The 23,895-nt window shown below is 29.3% G+C and overlaps 2 protein-coding genes across 3 annotated transcripts in view; both read right to left on the bottom strand.

Annotated features, from left to right (window-relative positions):
• The window catches only part of LOC119603627 (ras-related protein Rab-35-like), a 205,454-nt gene that overhangs the window by 118,667 nt on the left and 62,892 nt on the right, over positions 1-23,895 (bottom strand). The gene's annotated exons all lie outside the window — the stretch shown is intronic.
• LOC119603628 (titin homolog) overlaps positions 18,956-23,895 on the bottom strand; it is a 178,665-nt gene continuing 173,725 nt past the window's right edge. Inside the window, exon 4 of the mRNA XM_037955735.1 lies at positions 18,956-22,665. Coding sequence (XP_037811663.1) covers positions 22,595-22,665 — 71 coding nt within the window. The 3' untranslated portion in view covers positions 18,956-22,594. The remainder of the gene's footprint in view (positions 22,666-23,895) is intronic.

Below are 23,895 nucleotides of genomic sequence, written 5' to 3'. Positions count from 1 at the left end.
TAACAAAATTTTTAGGTTTATCAAAATGTTTTCGTGAACTTAGTTTGAACTAATTCGACAGCTGAAGTCATAATCAAGATATTTGTATCTGAACTTCAATCCTTTCTGAAATCATCTCTTTTGCTGAATCACTCTCTTCTAACGAAATTTTCTTTTTACCTTAAGAATAACTCCACTGAAATCTTACTCATGATTAGGTAGTCTTCTTCTAGAACTTAGTAAATCAGGATTTACTCTTTAGAAAATCTTGAGCAAAATTTATCTTTAGAAAATCTTGAGCAAGAATTCTCTTTAGTAAATCTTGAGGAAGATTTCTCTTTAGAAAATCTTGGGTAAGATTTCTCTTTGGTAAATCTTGAGCAAGATTTCTCTTTAGTAAATCTTGAGCGAGATCTCTCCTTAGTAAATCTTGACCAATATTTCTCTTTAGAAAATCTTAAGAAAAATTCCTCTTTAGTAAATCTTGAGCAAGATTTCTCTTTAGAAAATCTTAAGCAAAATTTCTCTTTAGTAAATCTTGAGCAAGATTTCTCTTTAGTAAATCTTGAGCAAGATTTCTCTTTAGTAAATCTTGAGCAAGATTTATCTTTAGAAAATCTTGAGCAGGATTTCTCTTTAGTAAATCTTGAGCAAGATTTCTCTTTAGAAAATCTTGAGGAAGATTTCTCTTTAGAAAATCTTGAGCAAGATTTCTCTTTAGAAAATCTTGAGAAAGATTTCTCTCTAGAAAATCTTGAGCAAGATTTCTCTTAGTAAATGTTGAGAAATGTTTCTCTTTAGTAAATCTTGAGTAAGATTTCTCTTTGGTAAATCTTGAGCAAGATTTCTCTTTAGAAAATCTTGAGCAAGATTTCTCTTTAGAAAATCTTGAGCCAGATTTCTCTTTAGAAAATCTTGAGCCAGATTTCTCTTAGTAAATGTTGAGAAATGTTTCTCTTTAGTAAATCTTGAGTAAGATTTCTCTTTGGTAAATCTTGAGCAAGATTTCTCTTTAGTAAATCTTGAGCGAGATCTCTCCTTAGTAAATGTAGAGAAAAATTTCTCTTTAGTAAATCTTGAGCAATATTTATCTTTAGAAAATCTTGAGCATAATTCCTCTTTAGTAAATCTTGAGCGAGATTTCTCTTTGTAAAATCTTAAGCAAGATTTCTCTTTAGAAAATCTTGAGCAAGATTTCTCTTTAGTAAATCTTGAGCAAGATTCCTCTTTAGTAAATCTTGAGCAAGATTTCTTTTTAGCAAATTTTGAGCAAGATTTCTGTTTAGCAAAACTTGAAAAAAAAAGTTTCTTCTTAGTAAATCTTGAGCAAGATTTCTCTTTAGTAAATCTTGAGCAAGATTTCTCTTTAGAAAATCTTGAGCAAGATTTCTCTTTAGTAAATCTTGAGCAAGAATTCTCTTTAGTAAATCTTGAGGAAGATTTCTCTTTAGAAAATCTTGGGTAAGATTTCTCTTTGGTAAATCTTGAGCAAGATTTCTCTTTAGTAAATCTTGAGCGAGATCTCACCTTAGTAAATCTTGAGCAATATTTCTCTTTAGAAAATCTTAAGAAAAATTCCTCTTTAGTAAATCTTGAGCAAGATTTCTCTTTAGAAAATCTTAAGCAAAATTTCTCTTTAGTAAATCTTGAGCAAGATTTCTCTTTAGTAAATCTTGAGCAAGATTTCTCTTTAGTAAATCTTGGGCAAGATTTCTCTTTTGTAAATCTTAAGCAAGATTTCTCTTTAGTAAATCTTGAGCATGATTTTTCTTTAGCAAATCTTGAGTAAGATTTCTCTTTAGTAAATCTTGAGCAAGATTTCTCTTCAATTAATCTTTAACAAGATTTCAGTTAATCTAGAGCAAACCATAGAAAACCATTGGCAAATTTTGAATGACATTTTCCTTAGTTGATCTTGAGCCAGATTTCTCTTTAATATATCTTAAGCAAGATTATTAAATAAATAAAGGTATACGTGTAGGACAAATACTTTAATATAACTCTTCAATTTCTTTTAGTAAATTGACTCATTTAGTCATTTACATTTCTATGAATATAAAACCCAAGAATGTGCACGATTGCTTGTTTTTTTTTTTCTTTGCTCAAAAAAATCTCCATTTACAACCTTGAAAATAGAAAATTATATTCACATGTCTCAACTACAAATATGAATATAAAACTAAAATAAACTATTTACTCTCAAGGAAATTCCTTTTATGACACTTACTCTTGTTTCCGCTAACATTGCCCTCCAATGCCCTCTTCTCACACTCTAGACTACAAATATTTATTATACAAAAAGTGAGAAAACAACAACTACAACAAAATCATAAAAATAATATTAAGAATTGTTTTGAGATACAAATATGTATAAAAAAACGCTGTTAAATGAATATTTCAGTAAGTCTGTCTGTCTGTATGTCTGTCGTAGTGAATTGTATCTACGAATACAATTTACATTTATAACATTTCGTTTTGTTTTTCATGTAAATATAAATATTTTTTTTTTGTAGAAATGAATGTTTGTAGATTCTATGATGTAGAATAGTTGTAGTTGTTTTTAACACGTGTGATACATAAATCATTTTATTGTTTTATAAAATAAAGATATTGTTTTTATTTTTTTACTGCTGATGCCGTTGTCATCATATCCTTAACAACAACATTCCAGAAAAAGAACAACATTTACACTAAAAACTTGTGTTTTTTTTTTTGGTGTGACATGCTTAACATGACAATTTCTAGTACAAGACAGCCGGAATAAGGAAGAACAGGGAGAGGTGTAAGTGATTTAAAGTGGATTTTATGGTTTTCTGTTAAGTAAGATCATGATCATGTTTATTTTGTTGTTGTCTTTAGAAATACAAAACACAATTGCTTCCTGTTTAAAGTTAGAAGGTAAATATTTATTTCAAATTGCTTTATTTATAGATTATGGAGTGGTTAGGTTTATTTATAAGAAAAAAAACTTAAATCTATAAAAAACAAATAAATTTATTATTTATTTTGCTATGCAAATGAAGTCGTTTAGATTATGGAAAAAATCTTAAAACAAGTGATTTTGCTAAAGTCAGCGCTAAATAAGTGCTAAATAGCAAAAAAAAAACTAATCAGTAAAACAATAAGTCGGCCACATAAAGTAAATGCTGTTTATTTGATAATCTAACATACATGTCTAGTTTCTATATTGTTAAAATTTATTTTTCTAATCTCCTCAGAAAAAACCCATAAAAACATCTGTTTTATAAAAAAAAACTTAAACAAAAACAATAGCAGGTGTTAGCTACAACAAAAAAATCTCTACTGATAACATAATATAGTTTCCATACTATCAAAGGGCTTGGTTTTTGAAACTAAACAAAACCTAAATAAATCTTCAATTCCCATTCATACAACAAGTAGCAGCAACACGTGTATTGTGGAAAGAAATCTATTTGATTTTCTTATTATCATCATTATCAATAAATATTCTCTTAATTTAAGTAATTTGTTGTTTGTCAAACAAACAATTAAGGGATATGTTAAAGAGAGGGGGGAGGGTGTTAGCGAAACCATAATGTGTAGGATTTATGAAATACATATTTATCTTTTATCAACAAAACAATATCTTTCATTCATTATTTCATTTATCGTTTTATTGATTCATACATTGATTTTAGTCAATGACTTATAAACAACAACAACAACATAAGTATACCTATGTATTGGGACATTGTTTATGAGTTTCTGGTATTTATAAAGAGATGTTTATAAGTAAATAATATCGTTATACTTAAGTGTACTACAGCTATTGTTGAGTATTAGGGGTATTCTTGTCCGATTGTCAAACAAAAATTTAATTATTGATTTTGCGAAAATATGAACAAATATAAATTCGTGGAGTATTTTGCTCTTTACTAAGTAGTTCTTGAGCCAAATTTCTGTTTTGTAAATCTTGAACAAGATTTATTTTTAGAAAATTATCTCAGATTTATCTTTAGTAAATCTTAAGCAATAGTTCTCTTTAGTAAAGCTTGAGAAAGAATTTTCGTATGTAATTCTTGAGCAAGATTACTCTTTGGTTTATTTAGTAAATCTGGTTTAAGATTTCTCTTTAGAAAATCTTGAGCAAGATTTCTCTTTAATACATATTGAGCAAGATTTACTAAAGAAATCTTAAAAAATACCTCTCCAGAATAAATCTTGAGCAAGATTTCTCTTTAGTAAACCTTGAACAAGGTTTCTCTTTAGTAAATCTTAGGCAAGACTTCTCTTTAGTAAATCTTGAACAAGATTTCTCTTTAGTAAATCTTGAGCAAGATTTCTCTTTAGTATATCTTGAACAAGATTTCTCTTTAGTAAATCTTGAGCAAGATTTCTCTGAGCAAGTTTTATCTTTAGTAAATCTTGGGCAAGATTTCTCTTTAGTAAGCTGTGAGCAAGATTTTTATTTAGTAAATCTTGAGCAAAATTTCTCTTTGTAAATCTTATGTAAGATTTCTCTTTAGTAAATCTTTAGCCAGAAATCACTTAATTAAATCTTGAGCAAGATTTCTCTTTAGTAAATCTTGAGCAAAATTTCTCTTTGTAAATCTTATGTAAGATTTCTCTTTAGTAAATCTTTAGCCAGAAATCACTTAATTAAATCTTGAGCAAGATTTCTCTTTAGTAAATCTTGGGCAAAATTTCTCTTTAGTAAATCATGAGCAAGATTTCTCTTTAGTAAATCTTGAGCAAAATTTCTCTTTAGTAAATCTTGAGTACGATTTCTCTTTAGTAAATCTTTAGCCAGAAATCTCTTAAGTAAATCTTGAGCAAGATTTCTCTTAAGTAAATCTTGGGCAAAATTTCTCTATAGTAAATCGTGAGCAAGATTTCTCTTTAGTAAATCTTCAGCAAAATTTCTCTTTAGTAAATCTTGAGCCAGATTTCTCTTTAGTAAATCTTGAGCAAGATTTCTCATTAGTAAATCCTGAGTAATATTTCTCTTTAGTTAATCTTGAGCAATATTTCTCTTTAGTAAATACTGAGTAAGATTTCTCTTTAGTAAATCTTGAGCAAAATTTCTCTTTAGTAAATCTTGAACAAGATTTCTCTTTAGTAAATCTTGAGCAAGATTTTTCTTTAGTAAGATTTTTCTTTAGTAAATCTTGAGTAATATCTCTCTCTAGTAAATCTTGAGCAAGATTTTTCTTTAGTAAATCTTGAACAAGATTTCTATTTAGTAAATCTTGAGCAGGATCTCTCTTTAGCAAGATTTCTTTTTAGTAAAACTTGAGCAAGCTTTCTAATTAGTAAATCTTGAGCAAGATTTCTCTTCAGTAAATCATGAGCGATATTTATCTCTAGGAAATCTTTAGCAAAATTCACCTTTTCTAAGTCTTGAGGAGGGTTTCTCTTTAGTAAATCTTGATCGAGATTCCCTTTAACATATCTTGAGTCAGAGATCTATTTAGACAAATTTGATCTAGATAAATTTTAAACAGGATATCTTTATGATAAATCTTGCATAATATTTCGCTCTAGTAAATATTCAGTAAGATTACTTTGAAGTAGATTTTCGGTTAGAGTTCGTTTTAGTGAAACATTTATGGAAAAAAATAATTGGAAGGACTAAAATTTTCTAGAAAATGTAAACCATTAACACATTTCTTAAAAATTCCCTTTAAAACTCTTAAAAATGTTCCTTGTTTATACAGTTGATTACCCCAAATGTCAACTTAATTAATTCAATGTTTCCATGGAGAGGACACAATATTAACATCAATATTATCATCATCATCATATTCAACATATCAGTATTAGGTAACAATCACACATACCAAACCAAACAAACACACACTCAATCGCACGCACATTTGAACACATACTTATTAATAATAATAATGATGACAATGTGGATGATGATAATGATGATGATGGTTTCACTCTCTTAACATATTCTTGCACATACCAATGGATAATGCTTTTAAGTGGGAAATACTTAACAAAAGTAAAGGAACACTTTGCTCAGACACACACACACACACACATCGTTACCCCCGATAAAGTGCGTATGCTGTTTTAAGCAAAACAATCTGTCCTCTGTCGGTAGGGTAAAACCAAAAAGGAGGGGGGGAATTAAAAGGCACAGAGAAGTAGTAAAACCAAAACATTGACAGCTTAATTTGATTTATTTATGTTTTTTTTTTTCTTTATCGGTTTGTGTTGTTTGTGGCCTCTTCATAGACAAGATATTCAACAGCAACAACTTCATGATGTCTGCATCAATACTATATAATGGGTTTGGATGCTTGTTGTCGTTTTAGTCGTTTAGGGTATGGTTGATTGGTTGTTTGCTGGTCTAGAGCAGCATTCTCAGATTATTGAGTAAGTACTCATTCATTCACTCACTCGCTCATACGTTCAAGTCATTGCTTAGATTGACATGTGATTTTAATGAAATTTATGATTTATCCATTTGGATTTAAATTTTATGGAGATGACACAAGAGTATACAAATGATCATTATTATCTTGTTTGTAGACATAATGAAGTGTAGCAACATCATTATGGTGGGAATAAATATTTGTTTTTCTTTTTTTCTTATTTATAACTACAAAGTGATCATTATTATGTCGGCATTTGTTGTGTTTCTATGATTTCTATTTGTTTCTTTTGATTTCTTGTATAGAGGTCTTTTTAATGGCGCTTAAGTTAAGTATATTTTTGTTTGGTTTATTTTTACTTAAGGCTAAAAAACAGATTTATAAAGATTTATTTAGAAAAAAATAAAAGAAATATTTAGATGAAATCACCATTAGTTGAGTGTATGAATAAAGTACTGAAGCAGGCCTCCCAGAAGTCTTAGAAAATAGTGAATAAGTTGGGTGATTATTTCAAATGATGCAATACTGTTGGCAAGAATATCAGCAACAATTTTTTTTGTAATTTAAAGAAATATTTAGAAATTATCAAATGAGATTCTAATGTCTTTGTAATAGCATCTTTGAAACTTATTAACCCTTCATTAGACGAAAGAAGAAAAAAAAAACATATGATCTGCCAGATGTATGTATATGGTTTATTCCCTCTTGGATGATAGTTTGACGATTATACGCATGATGTTAGGAGACCCTAAACTATTCGAATTTTTATCTTCTTGTTGTGTACTTTTAAATTATTTCATGTAGGAAGAACACATCGTAGAAGATGTATAATGATATTTCGTCGATTAAATTCGGGAGCAATTAGATTCTTTATCGCATGGAAGATACTTCTGACGGACTTCCATTATAAAAATAGTCATCTTGAAGTGTCTAATATAGGAAGCAACCACGAGGACTAGTGATTTCCGTTGGAAAATTAGAATAAAGATACTTTGGCGATTTAATTCGCGAGAACTGTTCCTCATTAAAATGAGAAATATAAGCCACGCTTTATCATTTGTTAGACACTTTTGAGTGACTTCCGCAATAAAAAATTTTCATCTTATAGTTGTGCACGTTTAAGCTACTTTTGGATGACAATTTGAAGTTTATCATATGTTAGACACTTTTGTGTGACTTCGCAATAAAAAAATGTTCATTTTATAGTTGTGTACGTTTAAGCTACTTTTGGATGACAATTTGAAGTTTATACACATGTTGGGAGTGTCTTCCGAAAGTCACTTCCAGGTGTTTCATTTCATAGTGGACGCGAACAACAGTTCATTCTGAAAATGCCGAGAATTCGGCTATTAAATGGGTCGAGCAATGGTAAACACTTCTGGCTGATTTCCATCACAAAAATGTTTATCTTCTAGTTTTTTCCATTTCAGTCATGACTGGATTACCGTTGGAGTATTGTACACATTAAAAAACGTCTCACTGTATTTTAGAAATCATTTCCATGTGCCTCATAGAAGAGGCTTTCAAATGCAACAGTCCTTTCCTACGGAAGATCAGGTTATGAAATGCTCAAGCAATTATATCGTCTTATAGTGAGGAAGATACTTCTGTCTGTATTCTGACAGTCACTTTTACGGGTTTGATAGAGAACATTTGCTTGAAGAACATTTCTTCCCGACTGAAGATCTGAAAAGCAATACTTCGGCGATCGAAAGCGAGCGCTATTTGAACATATTAACCCATGGATGAATCTTCTGGGATAATTACACGATACAAAATACCCACTTCTAGATGACAGTTGTTAGATTATACACATTTAAAAACTTTAAAATGTTTCCTAGAAGTCACTTTCACATGTCTGATAGAAGATCAGAATAATGATTCTTAGGCAATGCAAAGCTCCAGCTCTCCTTATCGCGTAAAATAAACTTAAAGGTGACTTCCTTGATAAAAATATGTTAAATTACTTTATTTCTCTTTATATATCATACCTCAATCATTAGCCTTTTTTGAACAAAAAAATCATTTTGCAAATTAATTAACTTTTAATTGTTCAGCATCATTATAATTAAGTGTAATCGAAACGTTAACAACAAATTATTAATAATTTACACTTAAATAAATACTCTTAGTAATTGATACATATTGAACAAATTTCAAACCCCTTCAACATCTTACTCCTCTAACAGAATAAAATTATTATCATCATCAGCGTCATATCATTATCACCAATTGTTATCAGTGAAAAAAAATATTTATAGCAAAAGTTGCCAGTACTATGATGACTCTCTATATAATTGACTTTAAACAGACTCTGTAAGTGACCAGAAGGGAGACCGTCTGTATGAGTCATACAGGCTATAGTCCATTATTTTAGCTGCCAGACTAGGGTGTTGTAAGTAGGTATGATTGTATATTTGTCTAGTAATTTTACTCAAATGACTCATATATTTTTTTATGTAAATCGCCAGCAAACAATTTTTACTTTACAGACATAATCTGTTATTTGTTATTATGTATGTTTATTATATTATTATAGTTGTTGTTGTTGTATATACGTATTATTACAGTTATTTCAATTCATTATTATACATAGTTATGGTTTTTGTATATATCTGGTAATCTGACCAATATGATAAAGTATCAAGTGTATTTTATATGTGAGTATGATTACACTGATTCTACATGATTCGACATTGTGTTGTACACAAATAATAACTCTAGTATTTTATTGTAAATACATATGTATGTAATGGAACCCTGTATTATTATTATTATTTTTTTTTTTTGTGCATTTATTATTTATAAAAATGTCATCATTATTATTATCATCATCATTGTTATAAATACTCGACGAGTAGAGACATAATATTAAAATTAAAATTTAATATAGTCGTTGAAAATTTACACACATGTTATTAAAAGTAATTATATTAAATGTAACATAAAACGGTTGAATTTTTAATTGTTATTACAGTATTTTTTTTTAGAATAATGTGTTATTGAACTACTGAGTTAAAGAGGGGGGGGGAAACCGTCCCTTCTCCTAATGCAAAAATAAACTTTTAAAAATGTTGTTGCAAAAAATAACAGGGGCCAATGAGTTATAAGGCTTTGTATCCTGGTTTAATATGAATCGATTTGGCTGATATTTGGTATTAACATAGACGCAACTATGACCTATATTTAGGCGCTTCGAGAATGTCCTAAAAGTATTCGGGGGTATAGAATACTAGATTTTTAAACTCCACTAAAGAAAATAAAGATTTTTGGTTTTTCAACTAATTGGCTAATTGTACCAAAATAGGCCAAATATGGATTCAGATGATGGATTCTGAAGTTCTGTAGAAAGTTGTGGATCGCTTAGATTTTGGCTGATATTTGGTATAAACATAGACGCAACTATGACCTATATCTAGGCGTTACAAGATTGTCCTAACAGTATTCAGGGGCATAGAATACTGGATTTTTAAACTCCACTAAAGAAAAGAAAGATTATTAGTTTTTCAACTTGTTTTCTATTGGCTAATTGAACCAAAATAGGCCAAATATGGATTCAGATGATGGATTCTGAAGTTCTGTAGAAAGTTGTGGATCGCCTAGATAACAAACAGTGCTCAGTTTTAAAAAGAATGACCTACACTTATCTAGAGCCAACATTGGGCAGTGTATAATATCAGACACAATCATAAGTAAAGTAGAAGGGGGATCATTAGCCATAGGGGCACATCTGCCAATACTAATTAACCTAAAAACCCTGTAATCGATTTTGTTTAAACATAAACTAAAGCTTGTTTATCCAAGCACCTAAAACAAGAAACAATTTTTAAATATATAATATAGTTTTTATTACCAAGTGTAGTAAAAAAAAAGCGGCTTAAGTCACCCCATTACCTTCTCCATAAAGTTATTAAAAAATATGTTTAATAACTTAATTATTTTATGATGTTTCTTCCAACATAAAAAAGCTTAACAAATAAGACATTAACATCAAGATCATATTAACCAATTATAAGCCCTTATAAAAGAATTAAATTTTGAAAAAATTTTATGAAACGTTAATAAAGAAGTAATAAAACAAGAATCTTAAAAAAATCACAACAACAAAATAAACCTTAACCCAGATATCAGCAGCAACAACAATAAATAAACCCGAAAAAAATAACGACAATAAAAAATTTATTTTCATACATCAAAATAAATCCAACCCTAAAGCAAAATACACACAACACAACAGCAAGAAAATCCTTTTTGCAACCATTCGATATGAATACGAAGAAATAATTTACATTCGCGTAATCACTTACGACAGTGTAGAACGATGATGACGATGACGACGACGACGTCAACGACAGCATCAATGTCAGTCAGGTTTAACATTGAAAATGACACAGAAAGAAGAACAAAAAATATACACAAGTAATGAAGAGGACCCCAACATAAACTTGCAACAAGCATTCTTGTCATACATTCATACAAATGTTGCAAAACGCATTTTACACCAAGATTTCTTATTGCCAAAGAATTGCAATTTTTTTTTGGTTTTCTTCTGTTTGCCCGTCTTTTCTTATTAGCAACAGAGTTAAATCCTTAAATATGTATTTTTCAACAGAACACACACATCATTTATTATAAAGCCAAAAACAGTATAAAAACAACAATAATTATAGTATGACATATAAATAATAACAACAACCACATGTTTAAAATACATTTAACCAGCAGCAACAACAACACAGAACACAACATTTAAAAGATGATCTTGTACTTAAGTTAACAGCTGCGCCGGGTGTTCTAGAAGCCGAAAAAGGTAAGACGTGATAAAACAAGATGAAGGAAAAAAAACTAAGAACCATATAAAATACGCAACTAATTGAGTATCAACATGTACTCATGATCAAACCCCTGTTTTTAATAAGAATGAAGAAGAAAAAAAAAAACATAACAAAATAAATAAAATACAACAGCAACAATTCTAAAGGAAATAAATAAAACTAAACACGCAACAGTTCTTCCTTCCTTAAAGACTTTTTATTTTATTTACTTATACGAAACACACACATTCACTCATTATTAGAAATTCCTTCTAGCGAAGGTTTCTCGTTTATTGTCGTTCTATTTTCGGTAGCTTTGTATATCCTTTTGTTGTTAATAACTTTACGCACAATAGAACAACAAATAACGGAGTATGTCGTAGAAAACCCAAAGCAACAACAACAACTATATGTGTGAGTTTAATAAACGGCTCACACTTGATATCCTCCCTTCATTTATACACATTCTAATCAACTCAAAGTCACACTCATACTTTAACACTTGTGTACTATTTAGTTTTTGTTGTTGTTACACACAAATATAGGACATCTTTACAGGGATGGAAAATTCAGCTCTATTGTATTTTGTTTTGGCATTTTAGACTAGAATTGAACTAGAACTGAAACAGAGCTGAACTAGAACTGAATTATAACTGAACTAGAGCTGAACTAGAACTGAAATAGAACTGAACTAAAACTGAACTAGAACTGATCTAGAACTAGAACTGAAACTACAACTGAACTAGAACCGAAGTAGAACCGAACTAGAACTGAAATAGAACTGAACTACAACTGAACTAAGAACTGAACTAAGAACTGAGAACCTAGAACTGAAAACTAAGAACTGAACTAGAACTGACTAGAACTGAACTAGAACTGAACTAGAACTGAAAAACTAGAACTGAACTGAACTGAACTGAACTAGACTGAACTAGAACTGAACTAGAACTGAACTAGAACTGAACTAGAACTGAACTAGAACTGAACTAGAACTGAACTAGAACTGAACTAGAACTGAACTAGAACTGAACTAGAACTGAACTAGAACTGAACTAGAACTGAACTAGAACTGAACTAGAACTGAACTAGAACTGAACTAGAACTGAACTAGAACTGAACTAGAACTGAACTAGAACTGAACTAGAACTGAACTAGAACTGAACTAGAACTGAACTAGAACTGAACTAGAACTGAACTAGAACTGAACTAGAACTGAACTAGAACTGAACTAGAACTGAACTAGAACTGAACTAGAACTGAACTAGAACTGAACTAGAACTGACTAGAACTGAACTAGAACTGAACTAGAACTGAACTAGAACTGAACTAGAACTGAACTAGAACTGAACTAGAACTGAACTAGAACTGAACTAGAACTGAACTAGAACTGAACTAGAACTGAACTAGAACTGAACTAGAACTGAACTAGAACTGAACTAGAACTGAACTAGAACTGAACTAGAACTGAACTAGAACTGAACTAGAACTGAACTAGAACTGAACTAGAACTGAACTAGAACTGAACTAGAACTGAACTAGAACTAGAACTGAACTAGAACTAGAACTGAACTAGAACTAGAACTGAACTAGAACTGAACTAGAACCGAACTAGAACTGAACTAGAACTGAACTAGAACTGAACTAGAACTGAACTAGAACTGAACTAGAACTGAACTAGAACTGAACTAGAACTGAACTAGAACTGAACTAGAACTGAACTAGAACTGAACTAGAACTGAACTAGAACTGAACTAGAACTGAACTAGAACTGAACTAGAACTGAACTAGAACTGAACTAGAACTGAACTAGAACTGAACTAGAACTGAACTAGAACTAGAACTGAACTAGAACTGAACTAGAACTGAACTAGAACTGAACTAGAACTGAACTAGAACTGAACTAGAACTGAACTAGAACCGAACTAGAACTGAACTAGAACTTAAATGGAACTGAACTAGAACTTAAATAGAGCTGAAATAGAATTGAACTAGAACTGAACTAGAACTGAAATAGAACTGAACTAGAACTGAACTAGAACTGAACTAGAACTGAACTAGAACTGAACTAGAACTGAACTAGAACTGACTAGAACTGAACTAGAACTGAACTAGAACTGAACTAGAACTGAACTAGAACTGAACTAGAACTGAACTAGAACTGAACTGAACTAGAACTGAACTAGAACTGAACTAGAACTGAACTAGAACTGAACTAGAACCGAACTAGAACTGAACTAGAACTTAAATGGAACTGAACTAGAACTTAAATAGAGCTGAAATAGAATTGAACTAGAACTGAACTAGAACTGAAATAGAACTGAACTAGAACTTAAATAGAGCTGAAACTAGAAGTTGAACTAGACTGAAATCGAATGAACTAGAACTGAACTAGAACTGAACTAGAACTGAACTAGAACTGAACTAGAACGAACTAGAACTAGAACTGAACTAGAACTGAACTAGAACTGAACTAGAACTGAACTAGAACTGAACTAGAACTGAACTAGAACTGAACTAGAACTGAACTAGAACTGAACTAGAACTGAACTAGAACTGAACTAGAACTGAACTAGAACTGAACTAGAACTGAACTAGAACTGAACTAGAACTGAACTAGAACTGAACTAGAACTGAACTAGAACTGAACTAGAACTGAACTAGAACTGAACTAGAACTGAACTAGAACTGAACTAGAACTGAACTAGAACTGAACTAGAACTGAACTAGAACTAGAACTGAACTAGAACTAGAACTGAACTAGAACTGAACTAGAACTGAACTAGAATTGAACTAGAACTGAACTAGAACTGAACTAGAACTGAACTAGAACTGAACTAGAACTGAACTAGAACTGAACTAGAACTGAACTAGAACTGAACTAGAACTGAACTAGAACTGAACTAGAACTGAACTAGAACAGAACTAGAACTGAACTAGAACTGAACTAGAACTGAAGTAGAACTGAACTAGAACTGAACTAGAACTGAACTTGAACTGAACTAGAACTGAACTAAAACTGAACTAGAACTGAACTAGAACTAAACTAGAACTGAACTAGAACTGATTTCAAACTGAATTAGAACTTTTAATCCTAATTAGGTACTCGTTTTCCTAAAGTGCTATTTCAAAATGTTCATTTTCCATGCCTGGAACATCTTTATGCTTCCTTTACAGCTAAAGAGTAAATGCCTTAGGAGTAAGGAGCCAAGAAAAAATAAGGAAATAAAGAGCTAAACTAAATTTCTTTATTTATGGTATTATAATGATGATGTGTATGTGCCTCATGATTATCATATGATAATGTTGATATTGCTGATAATGAGGTTTAGCCACATTAACATCTCAGTTTATTCCCATACATATTTATGTTGTATATATGTATGTATTCAGTCATGGTTTGAATAAAGTATGTTTGAGAACAAAAAGTCATTGTCAATAATTTTTGTATTATGCGGAATATTTTCAATATGTTGCTGTTAGTGTTTTTGTTGTCATTTTCTATTACGCAGTAAAAGTTTTATTTAGTTTTTTTGTTTGGTGAGGTTCATTTTTGAAATAAATTTCTAAGATATTGTAAAATTTTAGGGTAAAATATCAAAATGTTATTTATAGTTTAGAAAAAGGGTACTTATTTGTTTATTAACTTGTTGAGTTTAATGTTTTAAATGAAATTAATTATGTGCATGTGCAAATAATTTAAAATTTTCGAAAGAATTATTTATATATTACACTTTTTCTAGTATTCCTTTTGAGCTGGAAGAACATTCTTTGACTTTAAACAACTCCAAACAAGTCTAGGATTGAGTTTTTCTACCTGAAGTATGTTGGACAGTCAGAAAAACTCACTTACTAGAAGCGATCTTATGTAATCGATAATGTTTAATAAATTTTATATCATTTTGATTGCATGATATAACCTTAGTCTCTACTCTAAATGTCCTTAAAGGAATTTTAAATTATAATCATTATAATTCCTTACACATACATAGAAAAAAAAACATGGTTGTGATAATCATAATCAAAGAGCAACATATTATGGCTTATGGTCCAAACATATTGTGATTAATTTTACTGTTCATTTCATCATAATATATTCCTATTAATCATAATATTGTTATATATGATCATATTATGATAAAAAAGTAACCATAATATGATCTACTGTATTCGATACAAATTTTGTTTAAAAATATATCGATACCATTTGGACAAATCTGACTTATGAATACATATACTCGATGGATTTGTGATGTCATACTTGTCTGTAAGGGTGTGGTAGAATCAGACGAAATACTTGAGAAGTTATCTGACTAAGATAACTTCTATAGATGTCAATAATGGCTTAATTTGATCTCCTAGAATGTATATTACTCAAACAACTTACTGTTTTTAAACAGAAGATATGGAAAGAACGCAAGATCGATGTTGAGGAGTTATAGAAGGAGAGAAGGCTCCAAGACTAAGATTTGTATATAAAACAAACTAAAAACCAGTTTTCCTCATCATGATGAAATCTGTTTTAGTTATTGCATAAATTTCATAGAATTTTATTAATTATTTTAATAATTTTTAACTTCCTTAAACTATGTTTTTCTTAATTTACTTTCATTTCAATAAAACCAACCACAAATGCAGTAAATTACTATTAAAAAAATATAATATTTTACAATAAATAAAATTTTTATAAAGTCTAGACCATAAAACTCAAAACCCATAAATATTTTAATTGAATATTTACAACAAATTACAAACATTTATTTCCTGGATATAAATGTGTTTTTCTGAAATATTAATATATTCTATTGACCACAAAAATAAATTTATAATTTATTATAAAGAAAAATACATTTATGTATAAAAAAAAACACTCTTTTATATATTAAAAAAAATATTTATGCAAATGTCTTTAGGAATTAATTAAAGCAAAAATGGTAATAAATTGTTTTACAAAAAATATAAAAACTATGTGGGGGAAATATACATATTTATATACTTAGCCATATTTTATAGATAATTTTGTAATAATCCACAGTTAGTTAGAGTGAGCAAGAGTTAAAGTGGGAGAGAAGAAGACCTAAGGCTTTTGGTTTGTTGTTAGAAAGAAAGAAATTAATCATATTGATTATGTTAATTTTATTTTATTTAATTAGTAGTTTTATTAATTAATAGCTAATGTTTAGCACTAATTTTTATTTATTATTTTATTTTAAGATTTTTGTCAGAAACTTAATTTTAATAATTTTTTTAAATAAACAATTTCAAAAGCAAACTTTTTTTTTTAGAAAATATTTATTTTTTATTGAATTATTTTTAATATTTTTATATAAATCTTACTTTTTGGGGGAAAACAATTTTGGTTTTTTTTTTAAGAAAAAAATGTATTTTTTAAGGATTTTTTTTAGTTTAAAAATAATTTTTTTAAATTATTTTTACACAAACTTATAGTTACACTTTTTTTAAAGATTTTTTTATTTTCTGGGAGTTTTAAAATATATTATTTTATTTTTAACACTTTTTTAAAATAATTTTTAATTTTTGTTTTATTTTGTTTAACACTTTGTTTTTAAATCATATTTTTCATATTATTTACAATATTTTTAAAAGATTTTTAATTTTATTAAATTATATTTATTTTTAATTTATGTTTTTTATAATTTTATTAAATTTATTTTATTTATTATAATAATTTTTATTTAATTTATTTTTATTAAATTTTATTTAATTTATTTTCATTTTATTATTTATTTATTATAATAATTATTTTATTTATTTTTATTAATTTTTATTTCATTTATTTTCATTTTATTATTTATTTATTATAATAATTATTTAATTTATTTTTATTAATTTTTATTCCATTTATTTTTTATTTTATTAATTTTATTTTATTATTTATTTATTATAATAATTATTATATTAATTTTTATTTCATTTATTTTTATTTTATTAATTTTTTATTAATTTTTGTTTCATTAATTTTTATTTTGTTTATTTTTTAATAATTGTTTTTATGTAAATTAAATTTTTTTAACACTTTTTTGTTTTATTTATGTTTTAAATTAATGATTTTCATTAAATTCTTTATTATTCTTTTTTAAATAAATTTTATTTTAATTTAAATAAATTTTTGTTTTAATTTTTTTCAGCAAAAAAAAATTCATAAATTATTGGCAATTAACGCCAACGTTAAAATTTAAATAAAAACAAAAAAACGAATGTAATTGAATTTTTGCCTTTTTAAAGCTTTCTTTTATGTTGTTGTTGTAATAAAGAAACAAGTAATTTTTGTTGTTTTACACAATAATTTATACACTTTATTTGCACTTTTTTACACAAATTTGAAAAAAAAAATTTTTTTTACAATTTTTTTTTTAACTTAAAGCACAAAAACTTTTAAATATTAAAAATTTAGTAAATAAATTTAAAAAAACTCTTTTAAACGTTTTCACAAAATTATATTTTTTTAATAATTTTTCAAACCTTTTAAAAAGGCGTTTTTTTTTATTAAAACTTTCAATTTGACTACTAGACGTATGATTGATTTTATAAACTTCCCACAAACACCAAAAAAGGCAATTTAATTGCTTTTTGTTGTTGTTATTATTATAATATTATTTTGTTTACTAAATGCTTTTAATTATATTAAAATTGTATAAATAGTTTGTTATTTAAAGTTTGCCGCTTAAAATAAAACGCAAATAAAACATTAATTATTCCATATTATTTTCGCTATTTGCTTTAAAGAGCCGCGTTTTTTTTTTGTTTGTTTTTCTTTTCAATATTTTCAAAATTATAATAAATATAAGAAAAAAACAAATAAAAATTTTTCTCTTTTCATTTCAACGTGTTTCTATTATACAAAATTGTTTGTTGTTAACGTGACGACAGGTAGAGCAATACTAAATAATTCCAAGAAAATTTTAGAAGAAATTTTCTATAGGAATTCTCACTGCACGTAACAACTCTCTTTTGAGGAAATAAAATTCTCTCTATTTCCTCTCATGCCTTCGGTTTTGTCTCATTCGAACCGAATGTTATAAATCTCTTCTCTTTCGTTTCGTGTTTTAATATTTTTGTTTTTGTGTCTGCTCAAAAATACTTGTTTAGTGAGGTGTTTTTCTGTTGCTGTTGTTGTTATTGTACGTTTGGAGTGGTGTGTTTGTTGTTTGCCTCTGCCTATTTTGTTTATAAAAATTGTATTTATTTTTTGCTTATTGCTGTTTTCATACGTAATTGTACTTAGCTACAGTGGTGGAGAAAATGATAGCAGTTAAGTAAAACATATCTAAATTTCTTGCACCCTACCTACATTCTAGTCGATTAATAAGCCATAGGTCGCAATATTGAAAGTTAGATTAGATCCAAAAGCAGGGAAATTGGATATCATACGAACTGAAACCGTGAGATTTTGAACATCAATTTAGCATGGACCGAACTTTTATATAAACATAAAACCTTGGACCACAGTTGAATTCATCCAAAAGCAGGGAAATTGGATACCATTCAAACTGATCCGGAGAGATTGTGAAAGTCAATTTTACATGCTGCTTGAACGCTTTAAAAGGAATATTTTTTTGTGTCTGAATCACTATTTGCCATGAAAAATGGCTCAATAATTCGAACACAAGAGATTGCATGTTAAACTGCTGAAATCTGACCAGATCATCACAGGGTACCTACATATACCGAAAGCGAACTGATTTGTTTGAAGCGAGAATATCTGTATTTGTCCTTGTTTGTTTCAACCGATGCAGAACGCTTTCTACAGGATAAACTTTACTTTAGAATCGGGTATTTGAAATTGACTTGATTCGCTAGCCAAATTCGATTTGGCAAAGAATCCATATAATGTTAGAAGTCAGAATATGTGTTCTTGTCCCGTGCGACTACTAGTTGTTTCGAGCGATACAATACTCTCTATATATAGAGATCTTTTAGAATCGGGTATTCGAAATAGACTAGATTCGCGAGTGAAATTCGATTTGGCGAAGAATCCATATAATGTCAGAAATCGGAATATGTATTCTTGTCCCATGCGACTACTATTTGTTTTGACTGATGCAGAATGGACTCTATGGGATACACTTAACTTTAGAATCGTATATTCAAAATTGTATTGATTCGCGATCCAATTTCGATATGGCAAAGAGTCCATATAATGTCAGAAATATGGGAAAATGTCATAGCTCTGGGCATTTACCTTGAAGAATTTCCCCCCATCTTGGTGTGATTGCAATACGGGGGAAAATATGTGCTCTAGACTGTCGGAATGAGTTTACCTGAAGGTCGAACCAGAGAAGCCGATACAATACTCTCTCTATATAGAGATCTTTTTGAATCCGATATTCGAAACTGTCTTAATTCGCTAGCCAATTTCGATTTGGTGAAGAATTCATATAATGTCAGAAAGATGGGGAAATTTCATAACTAACATTACTTCTTAGGCCGCCTCTGGGTATGTTACATTGAAGAACTTCCCCCCATCTAGATGTGATTGCAATACGGGGAAAAGTAGTGCTCTAGTCTGTCGGAATGAGTTGACCTGGAGTCGAACTAGAGAAGCTGCTACCACGGGAACCAGAGTATGGGACTTTGTTTTGTTCCGGTTATTGGAGAGGTCCCTTTGGTGACAGTTAACCTCAAAGTAGCGGAAAGAGAATGTTGGTTAAAAAACTAATAAATGGTGAATTCTAAACTTCGGGAAACTTTTATTGCTGTTGCCGAAAAATACAACAGATAACTCACAGAGTGACTGTTAAGTTATGGTTAAATCTATACATCGGGAAATTTTTATTGCTGTTGCCGAAAAAGACAACAGATAATCCACAGAGTGACTCTTAAGGAATGAATCAGGGTTATATGGACCTTGCCCTACCCATATACTAACTAGTAGGAATATGTCGGATGTTTTCTGTTGAAAGTGTCGGATAAATGAAAAGTGTGCGGCTGGGCTGAATATTCAGGCTCGGCTATGTTCTTACAACAGTGTGTTCTATGTGAGTACGAACTTGTCTTTTGCTTGTCTGATGGATTCGTACTTCGGTCCACCGATTCCCATAGTTACCAAAGAGTTAGTTCCAAAAGAAAGCGTTTAAAGTGCATTAGAATATCCAACAACATTCCAAATAAAGGGTTCTATAAGTTAAGACAACGTCACTAATTTCCCAAAAGAAAACAAACAATTTTAGTGTTCTATTATTTTCTCCCTCACTGTTTAATATCTACGTTATAACTTTTTATTATTTGTTATTTTTTGTTTTGTTTTCCATTTTTTGCAAAGTGTCTGCTTTTATAATTTGTTGTAGTTTTTTTTTGCCATTTAGTTTATGTTTGTTTGTTTGTTTTTATCTTAACTTTTCGCTTATTTGAAGAAACAGCAACAACAAAAACAACAAATTGTTATAATTATACCCTACACCAAAATAATGAATGCCTCAGTCCTACACAAGCGGCCCAGAGGTATTTTAGTGAATCAACATACATAAGTCCGTCCGTCGGTCCATCTGTTCAACGAATTCGTCCAATTTATATGACGATTGCTCTATTAATGGATACAGACCACTAGAGACACTGGTAAAAGAGAGCACAACAGGCCCGATGGCCTAGGTGTATTCCATCGTATTTAATGAAACATACATCCTTCTTTCAAATTAACTAATTACACTAGACTTTGTAATTATCGGTTCATAATTGAAACTCTTCTTCTGATGGTAGCACGGCTGGTATAGGGTATCATATGGTCGGGAAATTTGCGAGCTATACTTTTGAAATATTGGTCCAAAACCCAATATATACATATGTAAATGTATTTTGAATGGACTCTCCGTCCGTCTGTCTTTCTATCTGTTGAAGTCACGAAAGGATCCAGAATGATAATAAACAAATCGTCGAAATGATAACTTTTGATAACTTTATCAAATTCTGTAAAGTTAGTTCCATATTTAAATTTAATTCCTAATCCAGAGCTTTGGGCTCAATACCCTGATGTGTAAAATTTAGTTCTAAAATTGTTTAATTATATTTTTCTAGATGATTGTATGAGTGTGTTCATTTTTTATTTTTCTGTTTATTTTCCTAAAAGTCGATGTGCGACAATTCTAGAAAAAATGTCCAACAAAAACAACAAATATGATATCAATAATACATTGTAATTGAATTGTTTATCTTTCTGTTGTCATTATATTGTTGTTGCTAAAATGCAAAACTATTTTTTTTTTTTTGTAAATTTACAATTTCACAATTTTATTAAATTGAAATTAAATAAAGATGAAATCATTTACACAACTCAATGTAATAAGAAAAATTAAAGAATTTTCAGTAGGATAACACCAATTAGAAAATTTCTCAAATATTTAGAAGGATCAGAGTGATTCTGAGGATCTACTAAAGGGTAATATGAAACCCTTTAGTATATCATCAGAATCAGAAAATGTTGGAAATTTTGATTTGAAAGTACCTAACTATTTTTCTTCGTTTGGGTTACCTGATCTTACTTTGATCTTTTCAAAAAAAAAAACTAACAGCGCCTTCCCCCTTAAGACCCTGATTATCAATTACTATTTGAGCAATTATTTACCATGATGGTTATGCCAATGGCAAAGAACATTCATGGTTCCGATATTATAGTTTTGTTTACAATCTTTGCGATCGCATCATTTGATTGGTGGCAAATTTCAGTTTTCGTTGCTGTTTTATCCTCCTAAGTAATAAAGTTAATTAATAATGCAAATTTGTTTTACTAAAAGCATTAATTGAAAAAAAGTTTTGACTTAAATGATTCAACTTCCACGGCACGTGCTTTTTAAGTAAAAAAAAAATAATGAGGCAAGCTTGTTACTACATGACAAACTCATCAACATATTGACGTGAATTTTTATGACTCAGTCCAGAAAGATCAAAATTGGATATCGGTAAAGGTTATAAACTTTATAGACATTATTAGCAGGTTTCTATGCTTTCTTAAGAGATCGCATAATGTATTTATTCTACTCATCCAACATTTGTGAAATCGTTTTCAATTGAAACTTTATATATGTATATATATTGATCGAACTAAACTATTTTTGATCTGGCTAAAACTACGTTCAAAATAAAATCAAAATCATCAACGTAAACAAGGACTTAAAGCAAAAAGTTGGAGATCTAACATCGATAAATAATTTCATGGCTTGTAAATTTAGCAAATATCCCTTTACAACGTTGTAAATTAATGTTGTGAAAAGTCCCTAATCCAATACAAGTAATCTAGAGAAATAAGTCAGACATTGGCAAACTGTCGCATGAACAAATCTATAACCATTTTTAGAAACAAATGCTCAAGTTTCTGGCATATCGCTTATTAAAAAAATAGCAAAGAAAAAATCATAAAGTAAATCGTAAATTTTATTTTTTTATTAATATTGTTGCATATTGAAAATATTTGGAGTATTTTTTTGAAAACCCTGAAAGTTGTTTTTAAAACTTACCAACTGATTTTGATTTAGTAAAATCATGTAAAAAAGTATAAATATATTGTTTGTACATACCTGAAAAGAGAGAGAGAGAGAGAAAAAAAATAGATTAAAAATTATATCAAAAGTTAAATGAACTAATATATAATTCAATAATAAAAACTATTTATTACAATTCCCACATTCAAGTTTCTTAATGAGGAAATTTAGCAATGTCGTGTCTAGGACCTATCATCAATATACATTGGACACATTAAAAGGCTGACACTGATGATCGAGCGGAAGATTAGAGCAAATAATGTAGAAATCTGTTGCTACAAGAATGGCTCTTAACTGGGATGCATACTTGATTTGAGATTTCATTGCTTTAAAAATTAAATCCCAAAATGGGCTTGATTTGAGCTCGATTCGTACTTGATTTTAGAATTTACAACATTTCAATCAAAAAGTTTATTAAGAAAAACTATTTTTAAAATACTGATATAAAACCTAAAATACTTATTGCAAAAATATTCTTAACTAAATGAGAATTATGCGTTAGAATGTGAATGCATGTAATTTTCGAATTAAGTAAGACATTAGATTGAATTAGGTATAAAAGGGGATAGTTCTAAATATAACTCGCTGAAAATAGATTTTCATATTTCAGAATTTAGCGTGCGATTCTGTGTACATTCTGAACAATGCTGGGGAAAAACAATTTGTTTCCCTTAGATTTCACTGATTTCAATATGACCGGTTATGTAGTTATCGGGCCAGTTGTGAGCTATTTAATATGGAAAATGTTGGTGCTAAGCTTTAGGGCTCCATGAAGGTATTATCATCCGATGAGTTTCTAAACATCGCGCTGTTAAGAAATTCAGTTACCTGTACGTCGTTCTTTAGAACGTTCCAGTGCTTATAATATATGTTATAATATCGCTTGCAAGATATTGGGATCTAATTTCGATAAAATCCTGTCAATGACAAGGAATGTGTTAAAGAGTTTCTCTGTCCTCTTTGCATGCATCTGTTCATCCCATTTTAGTATAGTTGTCCCTGTAATCCTGTATATCCAATCAGAATGTGTCGCATTTTCCTAGCCTCGGACTTTTATATTCTGAGAAGCGAGAACGTTTCCTTAGCTTCACCTATTAGCATCTTTGTGGTTCTAACCATTGTTTCGTTAAATCAAGGGGCATTCGTCAGGTTTGTTGCAAATATATTAGTTCTTTCGTAGGAGATTATTCCCGAGTGTTCTGCTGTCCATCAGCACTATCATCTGGAAGAATGTTCGATTAAGGCTCACTTATTTTCATTTATGGT

The sequence above is a fragment of the Lucilia sericata genome, unplaced genomic scaffold (genome assembly GCF_015586225.1).
Source record: "Lucilia sericata isolate MDLA Ls3-8-SP2 unplaced genomic scaffold, ASM1558622v1 Contig000318F_arrow, whole genome shotgun sequence".
In the NCBI taxonomy this organism is placed as follows: domain Eukaryota; kingdom Metazoa; phylum Arthropoda; class Insecta; order Diptera; family Calliphoridae; genus Lucilia; species Lucilia sericata.
Note: the sequence above shows the minus strand (reverse complement) of the source record. Positions and strands in the feature narration are given on the sequence as shown.